The sequence below is a fragment of the Lactuca serriola genome, chromosome 4 (genome assembly GCF_051521515.1).
Source record: "Lactuca serriola cultivar US96UC23 chromosome 4, Lser_US96UC23_V15, whole genome shotgun sequence".
NCBI classification, from domain to species: Eukaryota; Viridiplantae; Streptophyta; class Magnoliopsida; order Asterales; family Asteraceae; genus Lactuca; species Lactuca serriola.
This window is the reverse complement of record NC_136411.1, coordinates 91,649,056-91,668,502: the sequence shown is the minus strand read 5'-3', so window position 1 is coordinate 91,668,502 and position 19,447 is coordinate 91,649,056. Positions and strand designations below refer to the sequence as shown.

General features: G+C 31.5%; 1 protein-coding gene across 1 annotated transcript; it reads right to left on the bottom strand.

Annotated features, from left to right (window-relative positions):
• Positions 1–16,056: 16,056 nt before the first annotated feature.
• On the bottom strand, positions 16,057–18,150 carry LOC145102106 (ARM repeat superfamily protein). The gene has a single exon (XM_079039461.1). It carries the CDS (start codon positions 17,903–17,905, stop codon positions 16,166–16,168), a length of 1,740 nt encoding a protein of 579 aa, XP_078895587.1. The 5' UTR covers positions 17,906–18,150; the 3' UTR covers positions 16,057–16,165.
• Between the last annotated feature and the right edge of the window lie 1,297 nt (positions 18,151–19,447).

Genomic DNA, 19,447 nt, shown 5'->3' with positions numbered 1-19,447 from the left:
GCAAAATGGAAAAAATTAGAGTTAGGAAGCAAATGAGATAGGTAGGGAGGAGGAGTAAAATTAAGTCACTTTGAAATTTTAAATTTTACTTTTAGTTCTTGAATTTGGGCCACTACAAATGTATAATATTGAAAATATTTACAAAAATATGAATGGGAACATATATATATATATATATATATATATATATATATATATATATATATATATATATATATATATATATATAATTAAACGGGTCATATTCGAGTTGAAAGTCTTGACCCTAACCCTACCCGTTTAACTATCGTGTCATGTCAACCCATGTACATAAATGGATCGAAATCTCTAACCCTAACCCGCTAACTTCGTGTCAGGTTGTCGTGTCGTGCCAAATTTTGTCACGTCTAGGTTTCATGATCGAAAGATCATGACATCATTTATTTAAGAAATAACATTGTTTAAATGTAGGGATGATATTGGGATGGATATAATACGAGTATTAGTGATTTTAGTTTTTGAGACAATGACAAAACTAGCCAAATTCTTTAATTATGTCTTACTTAATAGCTATTTCTTTTAAAATAGCCAAAAATAGCCAAGAAAACCCTAAGTTTTTAAAATCACCTATTGTTTCATACATGGTCTACGATTTAACGCTTAATAGTTTACTATAAAAAAAATCATTTGCACATATGAAACCGTAGGTGAAAAAATTACCTACGTTATGCTCTCTACGAATTACGGTTCCCAAATTGTAGATAATAAAAACTACTGTTTCCTTTGAATAACTATTGTTTCATTCTAAAAACTATTGTTTCCTATGAATAACTACTATTTTATTCTTTAAATTCTTTTTTTAATCAAACTACAAATCAACCCAACATACCTACCTTTATGTACAATTATATCAATATATAAGTTTGAAAAATAAAACATAAGGAAAAAAAGATAACAGAAACCTTAGATTTCGTAAGTCACTTTTAGTGTACAACCTGATAATGCGTAATGTGTGCATTAACAGGTTGTACACCATATGTGACTTATGAATCCAAAGTTTTCTTTCTTTATTTTTTGTTTTTTCAAAAAAAAAATAGCTTAATTTAATAGATTTCATATTAAACAACAATATTGAAGAACAATAAGCAAAAAATAAATAAATAACAAAAAAGTAACAAAAAATAAACAACTGAGGAATACAAGAAAATACATGATTGTTTGGAGTCTTTATTTATAGAGTTTTCTTTACCTTCAAAGAATGGAAAATGACCCAAAAGCAAAATTTCAAATTTATATAGGGATAATGACTTGAAAGGGTAACGAACTTTCGAATTTTGTCACATTTAGTCACTAAACTTTTTTTCGTTATCTATTTGCCATTGAACTATTGAAACTGTTCACATTTTACCCTTATGACCGGTTGTTACCGGTCATAAGGGTAAAATGTGAACAGTTTCAATAGTTTAGTGGCAAATAGATAACGAAAAAAAGTTTAGTGACTAAATGTGAACAAAGTCGAAAGTTCGTTTCCCTCTAAAAAGTTCAATGACTAAATGTGAACAAACTTCCTATTGTATTATGTTTTAGCAAATTATTTATTTTTGTTTAATTGTAGCAACATTTGTGTGGCATCCCCATTTTCACGGCCAGAAAAGACCGATTTGTTTATGCTTTATTTTTAAAATCAGAGGAATCTTTTAAAGAAAACAGTTGCGTAATTTGTTCCCAAAACAAGATATGATAATAACTTATCAAAACATTTCTCAAAGAGAATGTTATTTCATTAAATAATAAAATCTCGGGATGTCATGTTCTGATACAGACCAAAAGCATAAACAATATAAAATAAACCTTACAACAGTTATTTATAACTACTGATCTATAATCCAAAATCTCTCGTCAAGTCCACCAACTTATACTCTTGTGTCATTACCTGTAATGCAAAGAAAACCGAGTGGGTCAGGCTTGGGAGCCTGGTGAGCATATAGGGTTTTCAACCCACAATAATATAATTATTATATTCAACCATCAAACAATCAACACAATTACCCATCCCCATTATCTTCTTTATTTCTTAGGATTTTACCCTAAGAATTCAACTACCCGTCATCCATTCATTCCTAAGGATTGACCTAAGGAATTGGCACAAAATCTATTGCTACATAAGGCGCATCTACCAACATCATCCTTTAAGCGCCTCTGCCAGGATTACGTCATACATTATGAGGCGCGACTGCCAGGTTTTTGACATTCTCTTTTAGGCGTATCTGCTGACATTATCCTATAAGCGCATCTGCCACGATGTTATGAAGTCAGATTTGGACGTTCTTTTTATGAACGCTCATGGTTTAATGTATTCTACGACTTTCGTTTAGATCTCTAAGGCCAAATCTCGCTCTACCATAAATTCACTATTTACGTCGCGCTATGTCGTGCCGGTTCTGTCGCGAAACTTCGACGGGTCATAACTTCTTCGTTATAACTCGGATTTCGGCGTTCTTTATATGTACGGAATCCTTGTAACATATACTATAACTTAGTTAAGGTTAATCATTCTAAATAATCTTCCATCAAAAAGTCATTTTTGATGCTTATCGTCTCTAAATTGACTAGCCCTGATCTATGAGCGTTACAATTTGTTGATGAAGAAATCTATGAAATAAAAAAACAAAATGTAACATCCGGATTTCCAGGTATCATAATTTAAGTATTTTTCTTTTGAGTTAAGAAGAGAGACTCGACGAGTTGAGACCTCAACTCGTCGAGTAAGGTCGCGACTGATGACTCGGATTAATGAAGAGAGACTCTATGCTGGATGAACGATTTTATACATGTTTTAAAAGATTTAAACGGTATATTTATTTTATATCTACAAATATGTTGCGGATGAAACATGAGTAGATGAAATAGTTGATGTGTGATGAAATAAAATGATGAGAGATAGGTGATGATAATTAGGTAAATAGATGATGATGAATATGTGATGTAGGATGAAAGGAGATACCATAACCTTAACCGGAAATGTGGCGATGTAGTCATCTACCAGAGTATAGATGGCAACCACGGACTATTCTAGACAACCCAGTGGAAACACCAGCAGACCCATAACCTGTAGGTGATGAATTACGACTTCAGGCAATGTTGTAACTACGTATTCATGCGATGATACTCTAACCCCTTACTATGGATTACGAGTTCAGATGATGTTGTAACTACATATTCATGGGATGTCACAAATTCCGCATGTCAAACCAACGGTCATAATTCACATCAGTAAGAATGGTTCATTTTTTGTAAAACCAAAATCAGATTGGAAATTTTGATTTTTTATTTTGGAAAATGTCAAACCATTGGTTTTTTATTTCGGTTTTGGTTTTTTGTTTTTTTTTAAATATATTTTCAGGGTTTTGTTTTTTTTTATTTCATAGATTTATTCATCAACAAATGTTTCTACAATTTAACAAAAATAAATAATTTGCTAAACATAATCTAAGAGGAAGTTTGTTCACATTTAGTCATTGAACTTTTTAGAGGGAAACGAACTTTCGATTTTGTTCATATTTAGTCACTAAACTTTTTTTCGTTATCTATTTGTCATTGAACTATTGAAACTGTTCACATTTTACCCTTATGACCGGCAACAACCGGTCATAAGGGTAAAATGTGAACAGTTTCAATAGTTCAATGGCAAATAGATAATGAAAAAAAGTTTAGTGACTAAATGTGATAAAAGTCGAAAGTTCGTTACCCTTTCAAGTCATTATCTCATTTATATATTATGGAGTAATAGACCGTCAAATAGTGTTTGACGGACTCTCAAACAATAGCCTAATGCCTAATGCCTAAACTGTAGTTCATTTAACATTTTTATGACCAAACCAGCCTAATGCCCAAACCGTATTTCATTTAAAATCCTTATGACCAAAATGTATGTTTTTTTTTTATGAAACTGTAGTTTTCTTTAACTGTCTACTATTTCATTGATTATTTTTTTGCTAAAAACTAATTTTTGACTATTTAATGAAAAGTAATTGTGAAAAATAACTATTTTTGTCATTGTCGCTTATAATTTGTATATCAAACTTGGTTTGGTCTTATCGGGTGGTTTGATAAATAGTCATAGAGTTTGTGGGTATACTCATGGATATCATATATCCTATTTATGATATTAATTTGCGTGTTAAAATTTAAACAAGGGCTTTTAACCAGTGGCGGGCCTATTAAGGGTCTTTGGGGTTCCGGGCTATTGCTCAATTTCCGGCACGCAGTGTAAATATATATATTTTTTTTTTGGTTTTTTCTATTAGGTGCACCCGCTTGAAGTACGAGGGACACCCCTACTAAAACAGTCTGCGTCCGCCACTGCTTTTAACACAACGATATATGGTGTTGCTCTTCCTTTTTGAGATTGAGGGTTCAAATCCTCTAGTAGACATAGGTGGAATAATTTAGATGTAATTTAGTATATTTGCAGTTTTAAAAAAAAAAAAAAAATTATTAAAAAAAAACTCAATAACAATTACATCCAAAAAATAACTTAACTTTTAATAACTTGAATTTCCATAAAAAAATTTAGCTTCTAAAAGTATATTATATAAATGTAATTATCACCATACAAAATTTATAATATATGAATTTCATAATAAATTATTAAGATAATAACATAAATATTACTTGGAACGATAAATTCTTAAAAACTCCTATTAATGGAATGATGCATGTCGATTATTTTGTGTTGAGTATTAAAAAGTTTAGATCAAAATGTCATGATATGTAGTTTATGACCAACGATCGAAAAAGATATGTGCATATATCATATCTGAGATATAAAAACGTAAAATATACTATCATTCGGTAGAAGTTATAACTCTAAGGACGATTGAGACATCGAGATGCACAGAAACATAGCACATAAACTTAGAAAGTAACTGCAATTTATTATGTTTTTTCCAATTGGTTGTCCAAGATAACAACCCTTTTTAAATTTTATAAAAATATAATTTTTTTCCTCCCTTATACCACCTTTCCATATGCCGGTTCGGTTCTTGATTTTGGTCGAAGCCGGTTCCTGGGTTGGGTCCGGTTCGGTCATTTTGCTCATCTCTAGTCTATTTGTTAGGGTCAAACCCAAACATTTTAGTCATTTATCATCCATTTTCTTAAAAATGAATGTGATTTGTCTAGAGTGTGTTAAAATTTAAATAAATAAATAAAATACAGAATAAAAATAAAATAAATAGTTTTAAAAAGTAATCACAATGATATTGGTAATTTATTCATTTATAGAGTCTAATTAATGTGAATTATATTTATTTAGGTAAAATTTGAAAGTTAGACTTAAAATGGTAAATTTCACAAAAATCTAGTATTTGACCAAAGTTTGACTTGACTAGATTTTAAAGGCCATTATGTTAAGATACATGATAGTGAGGGATTAGATATGAAACATTATGGAAAATAAGTTAGTTGGGTGAATATTAGACATGACTTGGAATTGATGGTATAAACTACAAATATTTGGAAGCTAGTTATGAGGTCTCACCATTTCTTCTCCATTTGAAAGAGGAAACGATTTTGATACGAAAGGAAGGAAGAAATAGCAATATTAAGAGCATGATAAGAGATTTAGGTAAGCAAGTGAAGAGAAAATGAATTAAAGAACCTAAAGATTGATTAGACGCTTGTAAGATTGATTAGACGCTTCATCTAATTTAATCTATGTGTGTGTAAGAACCACATATCATAATTTCTTCATATTAAGAGTGTCTTATTTTTATTTCTAACAAGTTTTAACTTATAGACCATAATTATAATCTCATGTTACTCATTCATTGCTCAATAATTGATTTATAATGATTTTTGGAGAGCTTCAAGCTACATTAATGGTAGATTTTGAATTCTAAGCTCTATATATGAATTTAATGATGATTTAAAGCCTGAATGATGTATTAAAACTAACTTGAAGCTATGGAATCCATCCAATTGTTGAATGTGACATTGATGTATTTGTTGATGAGTTTTCAACTTCGTTTGGGGTTCTATGTTAAATCATGCTTCATAAGTGTTGATCTAGTTTTCGAAAAAATAAACAACATATTAAACCTTATGAACATCATTCATCTAATCAAGGGTAACTTTCATGCGACAATGATTTGAACTAACATTGTATTGATAAGAAAGGAAAGTTGAACTCTATTTGAAGTGAAATGGATTTTGATCATTCAAAATGTCGAATCATCACGTATAAACCATAAATTCTTATGTAAAAAAGTTTTCGAATTATTGAAACTTATTTGGAACATTATTTGAATATTGAAAGTCAATTAAAACCTATTTTGGAAAACATATCAGTCTAATCAAGATATGAGACTTAACTTGGAAGTTTGATGCATCGTGACTATTTAGTCAAGCTTTCAAGTATTAACTAACTTAAATTACTAAGTTATGAATGATTTAAGTTGTTATGTAGTAGTGTTGTAAGTGGTTATGTTTAGGACACCATAAAAAATCATTTGGAAGCTTACTTTAGAAGAAGGGGTCTGAAGGTTTGTATCGATCGGATACACTTCAAGTATAAAGAACAAAAGTAAACTAATCTAAGCAAACAAATAACAAAAAGTAAATAACACAGAGAGTTCTCCAAATTGTCTTCCACTAAGAAAGGGTTTGTCTTCACCAAGAAGATGGTTTGTCACAAGGATGGTCATCAAGACAAACTCTCTACATTAGGGTTTACCCCAATGTAGATTATAGAGTAATCTATACAAGTATATCCCTTGATTGAAGGGATTGTATCTTATCTATACTAAGAACCGATCTTCATAACAAAGATATATGTTATCTATTCTATACTTATTTTTATCATTACCTAATATACAAAAGATTATGTAGAATAATTATAATAAGCGATGACTACACGATGACGTTGATAGACTTCATACGATGGCGTTGGCGGTGTAGACGCTGACGCTGATATAGCATGTAGAGTGTTTGACTCATCAGATCATAAGGTGTAACCTTACAATCTCCCATTATCTGATGATGTCAAAACTAATATTCACTAAATTCTTTAGCTTGTTTATACAAACTGTGAAAAGAAATAACATTTCTCACCATATCGGCCGAGTAACAACAATTTTTCAAATTTAAATTTAAACCATTACTAAGCAATAAAGAATAAACTCCATTCTTGGTCACAGGCGACACTTTCCTATTTCCCATCTTTAAGTTTATCTTCCCGTCCTCCACATCCCTGCTTCTTTTTAGTCCCCGCAAATCAGAACAAATGTGAATACCACAACCTGTATCAAGGACCCAAGAATTAGCATGTGATAAGTTATTAGATTGAATAGTGAAAATACGTGCAAAAGAGGGTTTGATCTTCCCATCCTTTATGTACTGCAAGTACTTGGGACAGCTTCGTTTCCAGTGCCCTTTTTCATGACAGTAGAAGCACTCCTCTTCCTTCAGATTGGAAGAAGGATTAGCATAACCAACTTTGGTCCCACTCGAAGAGGATCCATCAAGAGACTTTCCCTTGCTGCTCTTGTAGGGATCCTTCCTCTTCTTTCCCTTCCCATGTCTGATTGCCAGAACAAGGGAAGAAGTAGTAGTAGTAGTAGACACCACCGACTTGCCTTTCAGGTTGCTTTCTGCAGTCCTAAGAAGGCCTTGAAGCTTGCTAAGAGTGACCTCCTCCTTGTTCATATGATAAGTCATACAAACTGATCATAACAAGAAGGTAAATAGTGTAGAATGATATCTATGGCCAACTCTTCATCAAAATTGACATTCAATTTAAGCAAGCGGTCCACGAATCTCTGCATCTTCTGCAAGTTGGTCATGATGGGTTCACCATCCTTCATTTTGGTTTTGATCATGGAGGCAATGATCTCATACCTATCCTGCCGAGCACTTTGATGGTATATTTCCATCAAATCTTGATACATTTCAAAAGGATAGTAGTCCTCATAGGACTTCTGTAACTCAGGAGTCATGGTTGCAATCATAAGACATGACACCTTTGTCGCATCCCACTCATGAGTTGTGTGTTTAACGATTTGTTCGGGAGTATCAGTGGTGACATCAATCTCCTTAAGCTCTTTATCTAGGACATATTCTTTGTCCTCATAGCGAATAGCCATTCGGATGTTTCAAATCCAGTCATTGAAGTTCGAGCCATCGAAAATGACCCTCCCACATAGGTTCATGAGGGAGAAAGAGCTTGAAGGAATTGGGTTGGAAGCATTGTTTGGGATAGACATATGTAAAAGAAGAAGAACAAAGTTTAGATTAGATGATTATCCTTAATATTACACCCAATATGAAATATTAAGGCTAGGACCCAACACAATATTCTACAATTACGAAAAGGGATGTCGTAATCCAATTGTAAAATATTTGAAGGTAGGTAAACGACGATTTGCCAATTTCCACCATGAAAACGAAATAGATTATTATGTTTTTATTGGTTTGAAATTCCTAGATCTTTGAGATTCAATGAACTTTTTCAATGGCATGTTTAAATCTCGATTGTGCCTTTCAAGTTTGTGACTGGGATGTCGAGGATCACAAACAAGGTATGAATAACCATGCAAATTAGCTTGGTACACCCAATGTTACAAATCATATAATCAATGTGCCGGTTAACCACACACGCTCCATTGATCTATGATTAACATCAAGTTACCCTTTGCCACACATTGTCAGTCCTAAATTAGTATGTCGGTTAACCACACACGCTCCACTAACGACTTAACAAGGTACAAAGTGTAATTTCATGGATTAGCATATTTTTCCTAAAGTAACTAAAATTGGGAACTTTAATAAAAGTTTGGTTACTTTATTTTTTAATCATTATACTTTTAATGAGGGAAAATTAATGTCCTATCATACCCGTTCGGCTAACGAACCTCCACCAGTCAAGGAAGCGGTAGGTGAGAGTGGACACCCATTAAGCTACCATTTTATAGGCAGTAACCTTATACCCCCCTTATAGACCGGCTTCTTGAATGAGGTCTACTAACGGTAAGACCAACTTGTCTTATGCATATATATATATATATATATATATATTAAACTTATAATATTATAAAGTATAAGGGTTGAATTTTAACTTTTAAAACTCTAGGGTTTGGAATTAAAGTTTCATTAGTGTTACTTTACAAATTTCAAAACTTGGGGGCAAGTTTTGAAACTTGTGAAAACTCCTCACATTCATAACTTGTGAGTTTAATTGGATTTTAATGTATGAGACCTTTCATTTTCCATAACTTGAGGACAAGTTATGGGGGTCATTAATATTCATCTAGTTCATTTTTCTAACAAGTAAAATTATCACATAATCTATGATCTAACTAAACTCATAATCAAGATAATTTCTAGTCAACAATTTGAAAGCAATTTTGTTTATCATATAAAAACAACAATTATTTAAAACTTTGACAATTATCTTGTGGTTGGATGAGTACAAGCACTACCATATCATAAAAAACATTTCCAATTATCCAAAACAGTTTGTGGTAGTGTTCCCAATCCAAACCAGGCCACGAAACTTGAAATTCTACAAACAGTGCCTTCAACTCGTCGAGTACATGAACTGGACTCGGCGAGTTGCTCTTTTACTGAGTGCACTCGTCGATTCTATTCATGTACTCGGCGAGTTCACCAGTCAGGGGCCAAAATTTCGACTTTTTCAGCTTTGAAAAACTAGTAAGCATCAAATATAATAGAAAACAATCATAGGCTTTGATACCACTGTTGGGTTTTGAGCACTATAACACTCCTATGATGCACATGCAAACCTAAATGCTTTGGATCTATGTTTTCTCTATTATACATGCATATTTTCAATTTTTCCAAAGCATTGTCCTAATTAGCATACAAATTACCCAATGAATAATACATATACATAGATGACATACCTTTTGAAGGACTTGTAGTTCTTGACCTTTGAAAACTTGAGCACCTCAAGTGTGATACCTCTAATGGTTCACAAACACCAATACGCAAAAGGATGACTTAAGAGAATAAGCTACTTATCTCAAAGAGAAGGTGTAACCGATTTTGGCTCATGGAGGGTTCTATTTATAGTGTTGCACATGCTATGGTTACACTTTGTAAACCCTAATGCTCCATGACTTTCCACAATCTTATGATCCATGGGTTTAACCTCAATGGATTAACTTATTAGTTTAGTCCATCTAAATAATCGTGGATCATTAGCCCACACTACAAGAATCATTGATTTACATAATCAATCCCTATATATTTAATTAGTCTCTTTTGACCACAAAATTAATTCCAAATTACTTATTGATCAATACTAATTAAATAATTTCATATTAATATATTATACTTGTAATATATTAATAAACCATAAATAACCTTATTCTCAAAATCCATCCTATCAAATTACACTGGTGAAGGCAACCCCAAAGGACCATGCTACAATCGGGTCAAGTACATACCAATTATAGTTATGGGCTTAGACACCAAATCCAACAATTATGTGGTAGTGGTAGGGGTGAAATAGTCCCCGTAACTGGTTGAAAGAGACCGAAGGGGTAAGCCAACACTCAAATATGCTAGGCGGTTACCGGTTGAAAGAGACAGAAGGGGTTGGCCAGCACCCTGATATGTTGGCGGTTACCGGTTGAAAGAGACCGAAGGGTTAGGCCAGCACCCGGATATGCTAGGCAGTATGCGTATTGTATGGTATGTGGTATGATGGGGGAACTCACTAAGCTTCGTTATTACAATTTTCAGTTTTGGTTTCAGATACTTCTTCTTCGAAAGGAAAAGAGCCGACATGATCACAACGTATCACACTATGATTTTTCGCACATGAGATCTTTGGGAGTTGTACTCTGATGTTGTTTTCTTATGTCATGTTTTGGTTATTGAGATATTGGTTTTTGATTATGATATGGGATGACACTGTTGATGTTTTCTGACTACTGGTTTTTATAATTACGTAATTAAAAATGAAACTTTTTGTCATGAATTTTGAGATGTTAACGAGGAAGCTAAAGCGTGGTCACCTCAATAAGAGTTAGTATTAGCACAATCATGGATTGACGTTTCAGAGGATGCGAAGACGGATGGAACCATACACATGATCGTTTTTAGATGTGCGTTAGAGTCACCTCAATAAGAGTTAGTATTAGCACAATCGGATGCTCGTGTTGGTTTCACCCTCAACGAGGATGAGCCCGTTCAAGTGTCACCCCTCCCCCAACCAATAGGAAGGGACAAAACAAAAAACAAAGGCAATGGCAAAGCGTCGGAATCGGATGACTTGAAAGAAATGGGCGAGAATGTCCAAGGCATAAAAGATAGAATGGATAAATTTTTCCAACTTGCTTCAGATACAGAGAGTCAGAAACAAAAGGACAACGACCTGAGAGTGCTATCGATGGACATGTCGAATTTGACCGGGAATGCGCTTCAAGTTGTTTTGCAAATGAAGGAAGACGTGAAAAAGCATTACGCTAATCGTGGTTAATTTGTAGTTATTTTCCAAGTTTTTACTTATTTGATGTGTGTGTGTGTGTGTTTTTTTAAGTTGTAGGTTTAAGCTTTCTAGTTTTTTATTTTCTAATTTCCTCTGATTTTTTTATTGTCATGTTTTTTTAAGTAATGTAATGGTTTTTTTTTAATTAATGAAATCTTTTGTTTTTAATTAAAACTAAAAATTTTATTTATTTAAAAATAAAAATAATTAAAGGAGTGTGGCACCATTCATTGGGTGTGGTATGAAACCATACTTTTGTAGTAACCAGTGACTTGGCGTTTATGTACTATTATGGTTTCATGAGGGAGTGTGACACCACTCCCTTCAACCTTACCTTTAATATGATAAAAACATTAAAAACTTTAAAAGATTATTACTTATAATTAATTATAGATTAATAAATACGGGCTATGCTTTAATTTTTATGATCCTTGCATACATTTATATATTTTTATTGTTTTTTTATTCATTGTTATTTGTTCTTATAATATATTTACCAATTAATAACTACTCTTTTTTTTTCTTTTCACAGATAAAAGGAACAAGATAGACTATATTTGTGCTAAAAAAAAAATTAGAAAATTATATTTGAATATTAGAAAATCTGAAAATAATTCTACCACATCATTTCCTGAAAATTCATCAACTATACGTGTTTTTAACATGAACTAGAATGGTGATAGTTTTTTTCTTCCTAAAGGGTTTTAAAAAATTGTGTTTGTTCTATAAATTTATAATAAACAAACCAATACCTTATCGATCTTTTAAAATTTTAAAAATAAAAATAAATCTTCATATTTTCAAGTAATATGTTCTCAAATTTTCATTATTTTTTCAATAGAGTTCGTTGTAACATTTAACCGTCTTTATTACTTTTGTTTTATAGAACAAAATGAGGACATATATTATACTAACACTAGAGATAGGAGAAAGATTAGAAAAGTAAATTTGGATAATAGATGTAACTAATTGTGATAATTTAAAGTTATTGATTTTAGATAAAGATAGTCATTTGACCAAGGTTTCCACGGATTATAACCTAATATCTAATAAGAGAAATTAAAAATCCTCCTAATTTTTTGTTCCTATATATCCTCCTATATAATGAACTAGTGACATGTGTAACATTTAATGTTTATTTAATGAGATTTATTTAATAATATTTTAGAATACTAATATGACACATATCATCATTTAAATGGATAAAAAAATTGATAGGATTAAAAGACAACGTTCATATATGTTTTTGGGATGTGAGCGGCATAAGAAGCAAATCACGATTCACGACATATTTCGACACAAATGGTCACTTTGTTATTAAAATTGAAAATAAATATGATTGGGTGATATATGTGGACAAAATATGGCTATTTTATTGAATAACTATTTCGACAAAAATTGATTATGATAATTGGATTTTGCGTGTGAGAGTGAAGAATGATTTGAACCAAAAAGCCCAAATATATAAGCCCATTAAACGATACTTACCAATTACCAAAATAAAACAATTTTTAACGAGTAATGATTTAGGTGATGTTTATTCCTTTTTTAAATCTTTTCAGATTTTTTATTGATACGGGGCGCAGGATATATATAACAGTTAACAGTTTTCATTTTTTATTGATACGGGGCGCAGGATATATATAACAGTTTTCATTTTTTAGCTGTTTGTTTGTTTTTTTAGAAGTTTTGAAATAAAAAACTTCTGCATATGTTTAGTTTGGGATAGTAATCCTATTGCCTTTCCAACTTTATTTATTTATTTATTTTTTATTTTTTTTTAAATCTTGAATATATGTTGTTGAATTTTTGTTTTACTTTTTTTTTTCGTTTTTTTTTTGTGTATTCTTGTTAATGGTTTTTTTTCCGTTTTTTTATATTGAATAATGATAATTTCTTACTGAAATATTCTTTTTTTTTTTTTTTGAAATATCATTATTTTTTTGCTAAAATATCATAATTTCTTGCTGAAATGTCATATATTATTAAATTTTCGGTATTAAAAAACTATTTTCGTTATATAAAATCAATTTATTTTATTTTTTTAATATTTGTAGCAGCAGCATGCAGATGTTAAAAAACAAACACGTTTCTTATTACAGTCTGTAGCCATTTGGTCCACCTCTTCAGCTCCAAATAGTTGCAAAGATGATCCATAAACTTTATAAATTTTTGCTTAAAAAAACAAAAAACACGTTAAGATTAACGTTATCAATACCACCCACCTTTTATGTTTGCAATAATTTAAAGTTATTTTTTTAGACAATTGATAGTTTGATACCTCTATCTGTTGAGTGTTGATCCCGATAGTTAGGTTTAAAATATGATATTGATGTAACTTGGTACGCGTTTTCTTTCCTTTTCTCTAGTCGTTTTCTCTTTTAAAATATCTTCGGTCGTTACTAAAGCACCGACATTAGAAACCATACAAATCAATAAATTATAAAAATATTAAATTATATCATTTTTTAATTCATATCATTTCGTCTAAAATCTAATAAATACTTTATTTTGTGCAGGGATGTATTTATTCTGCGAAATCAGAGAGATGTGCATGTATCGTCCCATAGTGGAAACAATTTAATGCCCACATATTCCAATACTCTATAACAATATGGAAAAGACAAAAAAGGACAGAACGACTGGTATTATTGATGGTACTCTCTGCAGTGTCACTTGTACATCATCGGAAGGTAGACAAAATGTTGATCGCTACATCTCTCACATGTCCTTCGTCCTACAAAACTACATATCTCCCCCACCATGTGCCCTCTAATGTCCTAATCTAAAGATAATGACAAGATTAGTGTTTTTAACGATCATTAAGTTTTTGTAATTTAGTTTTTATAATATATATTTATGCTAACATGAACATATTTACATTGTCGTTTTCTTCTATTTACACTATTGTGGTTTTAAAAATCTATTTCAGATCAATTTTCACTAATTGGATAGATTTTTTTAAATTTAATGCAAATAAAATATTAAAAAGTTCAATTAGGTTCTTAAAACTGCAACGACTTGATAATAAATAAATTGGAGTTATAATGTTGTAACAAAAAAATGGCTAAACACTCTTATTTATTTTTTCATTATAATATCCTACTTCTATTCAATTATGTTACGACATTATCTTTTTAATTTATGTTTAAGCATGGTTTGGTTGAAAACCCATCCAATTATTACATTCGGCGTGTTTGGCAAAAGTAGCTGTTAGCTGGAAGCGGATAGCGGTTAGCGGGTAGCTGGTAGCGTTTAGCATGTAGTTGGTAGCGGGAAGCTGTAGCTTTTATTTGTTATATGAATGTTTGGTAAAAGTAGCTGAAAGCTTTTGAAATATATAAAATTACATAAAAGGACAATTGATTAAAAATAAATAAATATATAAATATATTTTTAAGGGTAATTATGGAAATTGATTTCAAAAGCTCAGGAGCGTTTTGTTAAACGCTACATCAAGTAGCTTTTAGAATCGGAACGTTTTGTTAAAACTAAAAGCTAAACGCTCGTACTGCCAAACGAAGCTTTTAGTTTAAACTAGAGCGTTTTATCAAAAGCTAAAAGATAGAAGCTCCCAAACGCTTCCAAAAGCTCCGTGCCAAACACGCCCATTGTTGTATTCTTTTTTTATTATTATTAGAACTTTAACATTTAACAAACATATTTAATTACAGAAGTAAAAGTTGTTTGTATATATAAATGAGATTTTATAATATGCGTCCTAAACGCACATATAAGAATTATTAATTAATGACAACTATGACTATAATTAAATTTGAATTGCGTTAATTATAAGAAATATTATCATAAATAAATGTAAAATTCATTAATAATCTCCATAATTAATATATTTCATATTTAATTATGTTAATATTTTTTATAATTAATACTTCTTATATTTGTCATTAGGACAGATATTAAAAAAATCCCTATATAAATAACATTGTTATTACCAAGTATATTTTTCAAAATACAATGTTGCAATATAAGGAAATGAAAATAACATCCTCCCTAATAAATGAAAATAATTTTGCCACATGTCACTCTCTTATTAACTTGGACACATGTCATTTTTTGGTATTTTTGAATAAATGTTTTTTTCCATGTGTCATTTTCTCATTGTTTATCTTTTTTTTTAATTAACACATCATATTTAAACATCAATTATTAATTGCCTTATTTGAAAATAATAATTAAATTACAATATTACAACTCATATCATTGAATATGCTTCATTTTAAATTTTAAATTTAAATATTTTTTTGTTTAAACCTTTATATTTAATTTTTTTATTTTAATAAACCCGTATAACATACGGGTGTCACAACTAGTGCTGGAATATTTAAAAAAAAAAAAATTAACAAAAATAAGTTGTTATTTCTTGGATCTAACTTTAAAAAGAAATAAATATATGATACTATAACAAATAAATAAATGATAAGTTGCTGTTTCTTGTGTTTGCCTTATTGTACAATGGTGGGTGACATTAGCCCTTTCATAATCTTGATAACATCATGCTACTTTTATTGGGAATTCTAACAAATGGATACAAACTCAAAAGATAAAAAAACCTAAAATATTCATTATTTTCTTTTAGGCAAAAACAATACAAAAGTCAAAAATTCAAGATTTACATGCAATTAACATCAATTAACAAATGAATTACACAATTCAAGAATGCCAAATTCCCCTGATCATGCTTCGGAACCGATTCGATGACAAATTCCTAACAATCTTTTTAGCATCTAAAACTTGATCCTCAGCAAGTTTTTCAATATTTTTCAAATACCCAGAGCTTAAAATTTTCTTTCTGCCATCATTACAGAAAGTCAATGACATGATTATAGAAAGTAGATTCTTTCTATTACCTGAATTCCCTTCATCTGGATTGACCAATTGTAGAAGAAAGTTCACATTTTGATCATTTTGCACGAATCTTTTTTGGTTTCTAGGCACAACCACCAATCGGAAAAGTGTCTCTGAAGCCATTTCTCGTGCCTCAAACGACTTCGCATCAAGAAATTTCACCATTTCTGGCATGAATCCTGCATCACCCATGGCTTTCTTGAACTCATCAGAAGACCCACATAACCAAAACGCAGCTCTCAAGGCTGATTCTTGGATTGAAACCTCACCGTTTTTAAGAAAATAAAGTATATGATCGATAAAGTTGTAATTTTTCAAACTGTTTATGTACCCAATTGAATCTGAACATAGGATTATTAAAGCCCTCATGGATTTCTCTCGGGATTTGGATGAATATGAAGATTTTGGATCGAGTACACGAACAAGAACACGAATCCCACCTTCGTTTACAATCAAACCTCTTATAAATTCGTTCCCAGAAGCCAAAACTTGAATGAAGTCGATGGCACTTATTTGAGAAGCTTCGTTTTTGGACTTAACAAGCTTGATGGACATTGGTATTACGCCTTCTTCAACAACAAATCTTTTAATTTCATCAACACCTATGAGATTTCGCAACACCCCACATGCTAAACCTACCAATTCTCCACCAGCAGCATCATCACAACCACTCCCACAAATCTTTAATAATGCAGATGCCCCACCATGAGCGGAAACGGACCATGCGTTATCGGAATTTGCAGTGACTTTCATCAAACACCTGGTGGACAGTTCTTTCCCCAAATCACTTCCAGTCTCCAAAACTCTAATCAATGGGGAAATGACACCGGTTCCTACCAAAAGACTCTTGTATGAATCAAACCCAGAAAGCGTAGCCACCGATTTTAAGGCCTCTTCTTGAATTTCGATTTCTTTTGAATTCAGGAACTTCATTAGAACATGAACAAGCCCGTCAATTTCCATTGCGATTTTTACATACCTTTCATCTTCTTGAATGACTTCATTGAAGCTAACCAGAGCTTGTTTCTTCATCTCAATGCGACCAATCTTGAATCTACATAACAAATCTTTAACATAAAACTGGATGTCATCTCTAGATGCTGTGGGTGGAGGTCTTGAAACGACAATTGCGTAATTACCATTTGATAAAAGCCCCTCTGAATTAATAAATTCAGACAAAGACTTAACGCTACTGTCGAATTTCACAAAAATAATATCAAGATCACTCTGCATTAATAGCTTCCCACTGTAGGAATGTTCGATACATTTCTGAGCCAAATTGGTGGAACAATCTGTTGTTTCTTTAATGGACCGTATGATGCCGGAGAGAGTTGGGTGGTTGTCGGCCGAAGCTTGAATTTCCGGAGGGAGAGAGGCGAGGATGGAGAGAATCTCGTCTAGCTTGCTTCTTATCACTTTCCATTTTGATGAAAATACTTTGGTTGAGTGAGAGAGGAAGATTAGAGAAGAGATTTGATCAGTCGCATGCCGGAGTCTTAAATTTCCGGTGTTTGTTCCGGCGAGGTTGGCTTTCTCTTCTACCATGTCGGCGTTGTATTAATTTTGGAATAAAACCATTTTCCGGCTGAGTTTCTGCAGTGATGGTTGCTGGGATTCCGGTTGACTTGTTGGAGGATTCTGAAGGTGAAGTAATGAGAGCGAGACATAGCCGAAGATCTTATCCGATGTATACGTAACAGAGGAGGGTAGGGTCTAATTTACTGAATTACCCTTTGAGGTTTGTGATAAATTGATAGTACTGTAGACGAAGAAAGGTTACTTCGGTAATTTAACATTAAAGAATGAAAAATGGTGGGATGGTAAGTTGGGGTTGGTTAGAGTTGTCTCTAAAGTTATGTGATAATAAATTTAACACTTTTTAAGGAAATATACATAGAAGTCTCTTTGTCCTTTATTTTTATTTTCTTTAATATAAATAATTTGCGAAAATACAAAAACATAGAAAACATATGAGATTGTACTATATTATCTTTATATTTTGGACAATAATCCATCCAAATGTTGAATTACATAATATTAATCGATGATACATGAGAAATTGTTTCATATTAACAAAATATGTTTTTTGAAATTTTTATTATGAAAATTTGAATTTAAAAGTGATTAACGACGTAAAAAAAAAAGAGAAACGATTGTTAAAATCATCTTAAATCTATATTACCATAACATTCTCATATGTAAAATTATTATGTTGCTAATGAATTTAATTTCTAAAGTATATATTTTTGATTTTTATAAGATAAAATATGTTTTCGTGTTTTCGCAAAATATTTATGTTTTCGCATATATATATATATATATATATATATATATATATATATATATATATATATATGTATATATATATATAACTGTCGTTAACTTTAACCGTTGACTTTTGACCATGGTTAACTTTTAAAAAGATGTTAGTTTTAGAAGATAAACTAAGGGTTTACCCTATGTACTTCGATAGGTAGTGTGTAGTATCCACTTGGTTGGGTGAGCTGATTTTTGTTGATTACGTTGCGAGGTGAGTCTTCTCATTATATTAAGTAGGATGTTAGTTGTCTTTGTGACTCTTGCATTGTGTGTTGGGTGGGGCTTGTTTGTATATTGAGAGGGGCACATTTGTATGTTAGACGGGGCTGGTTATGTTGGGCAGGGCTCGATGTTATGTATGGTATGTGGTATTTTTGAACTCACTCAGTTTTAATTGTACTTACGGTTTATGTTTCAAATGTTTTCACCTACTTTTGGTTCCAAAGGGAAGGGTCCAGTTTGTTCACACCGCATCCCCTAGAGTTTATTTTTACATTATCTATTTTTATTTACTCTGATGTTTGAGAGATAAATTTTACTCTGTTTGGGTTTGTGAACAAATTTTATGTGATTTGGGTGTTTTAAAAACAAAATTTTGATTTAGTATTTTTGGGACGTTACAAGTTGGTATGGGAGCCTTGGTTTAAGGGATTCAGACACACTCTTGGGTATGTCTAAATTCAAACTAAGGTCTTGATGAGTCTTTTTGAAAGAAAAACACATTTTTCTTAAAAGATTTTTACAAAGAAAGGGGTGTGATGCATGCAA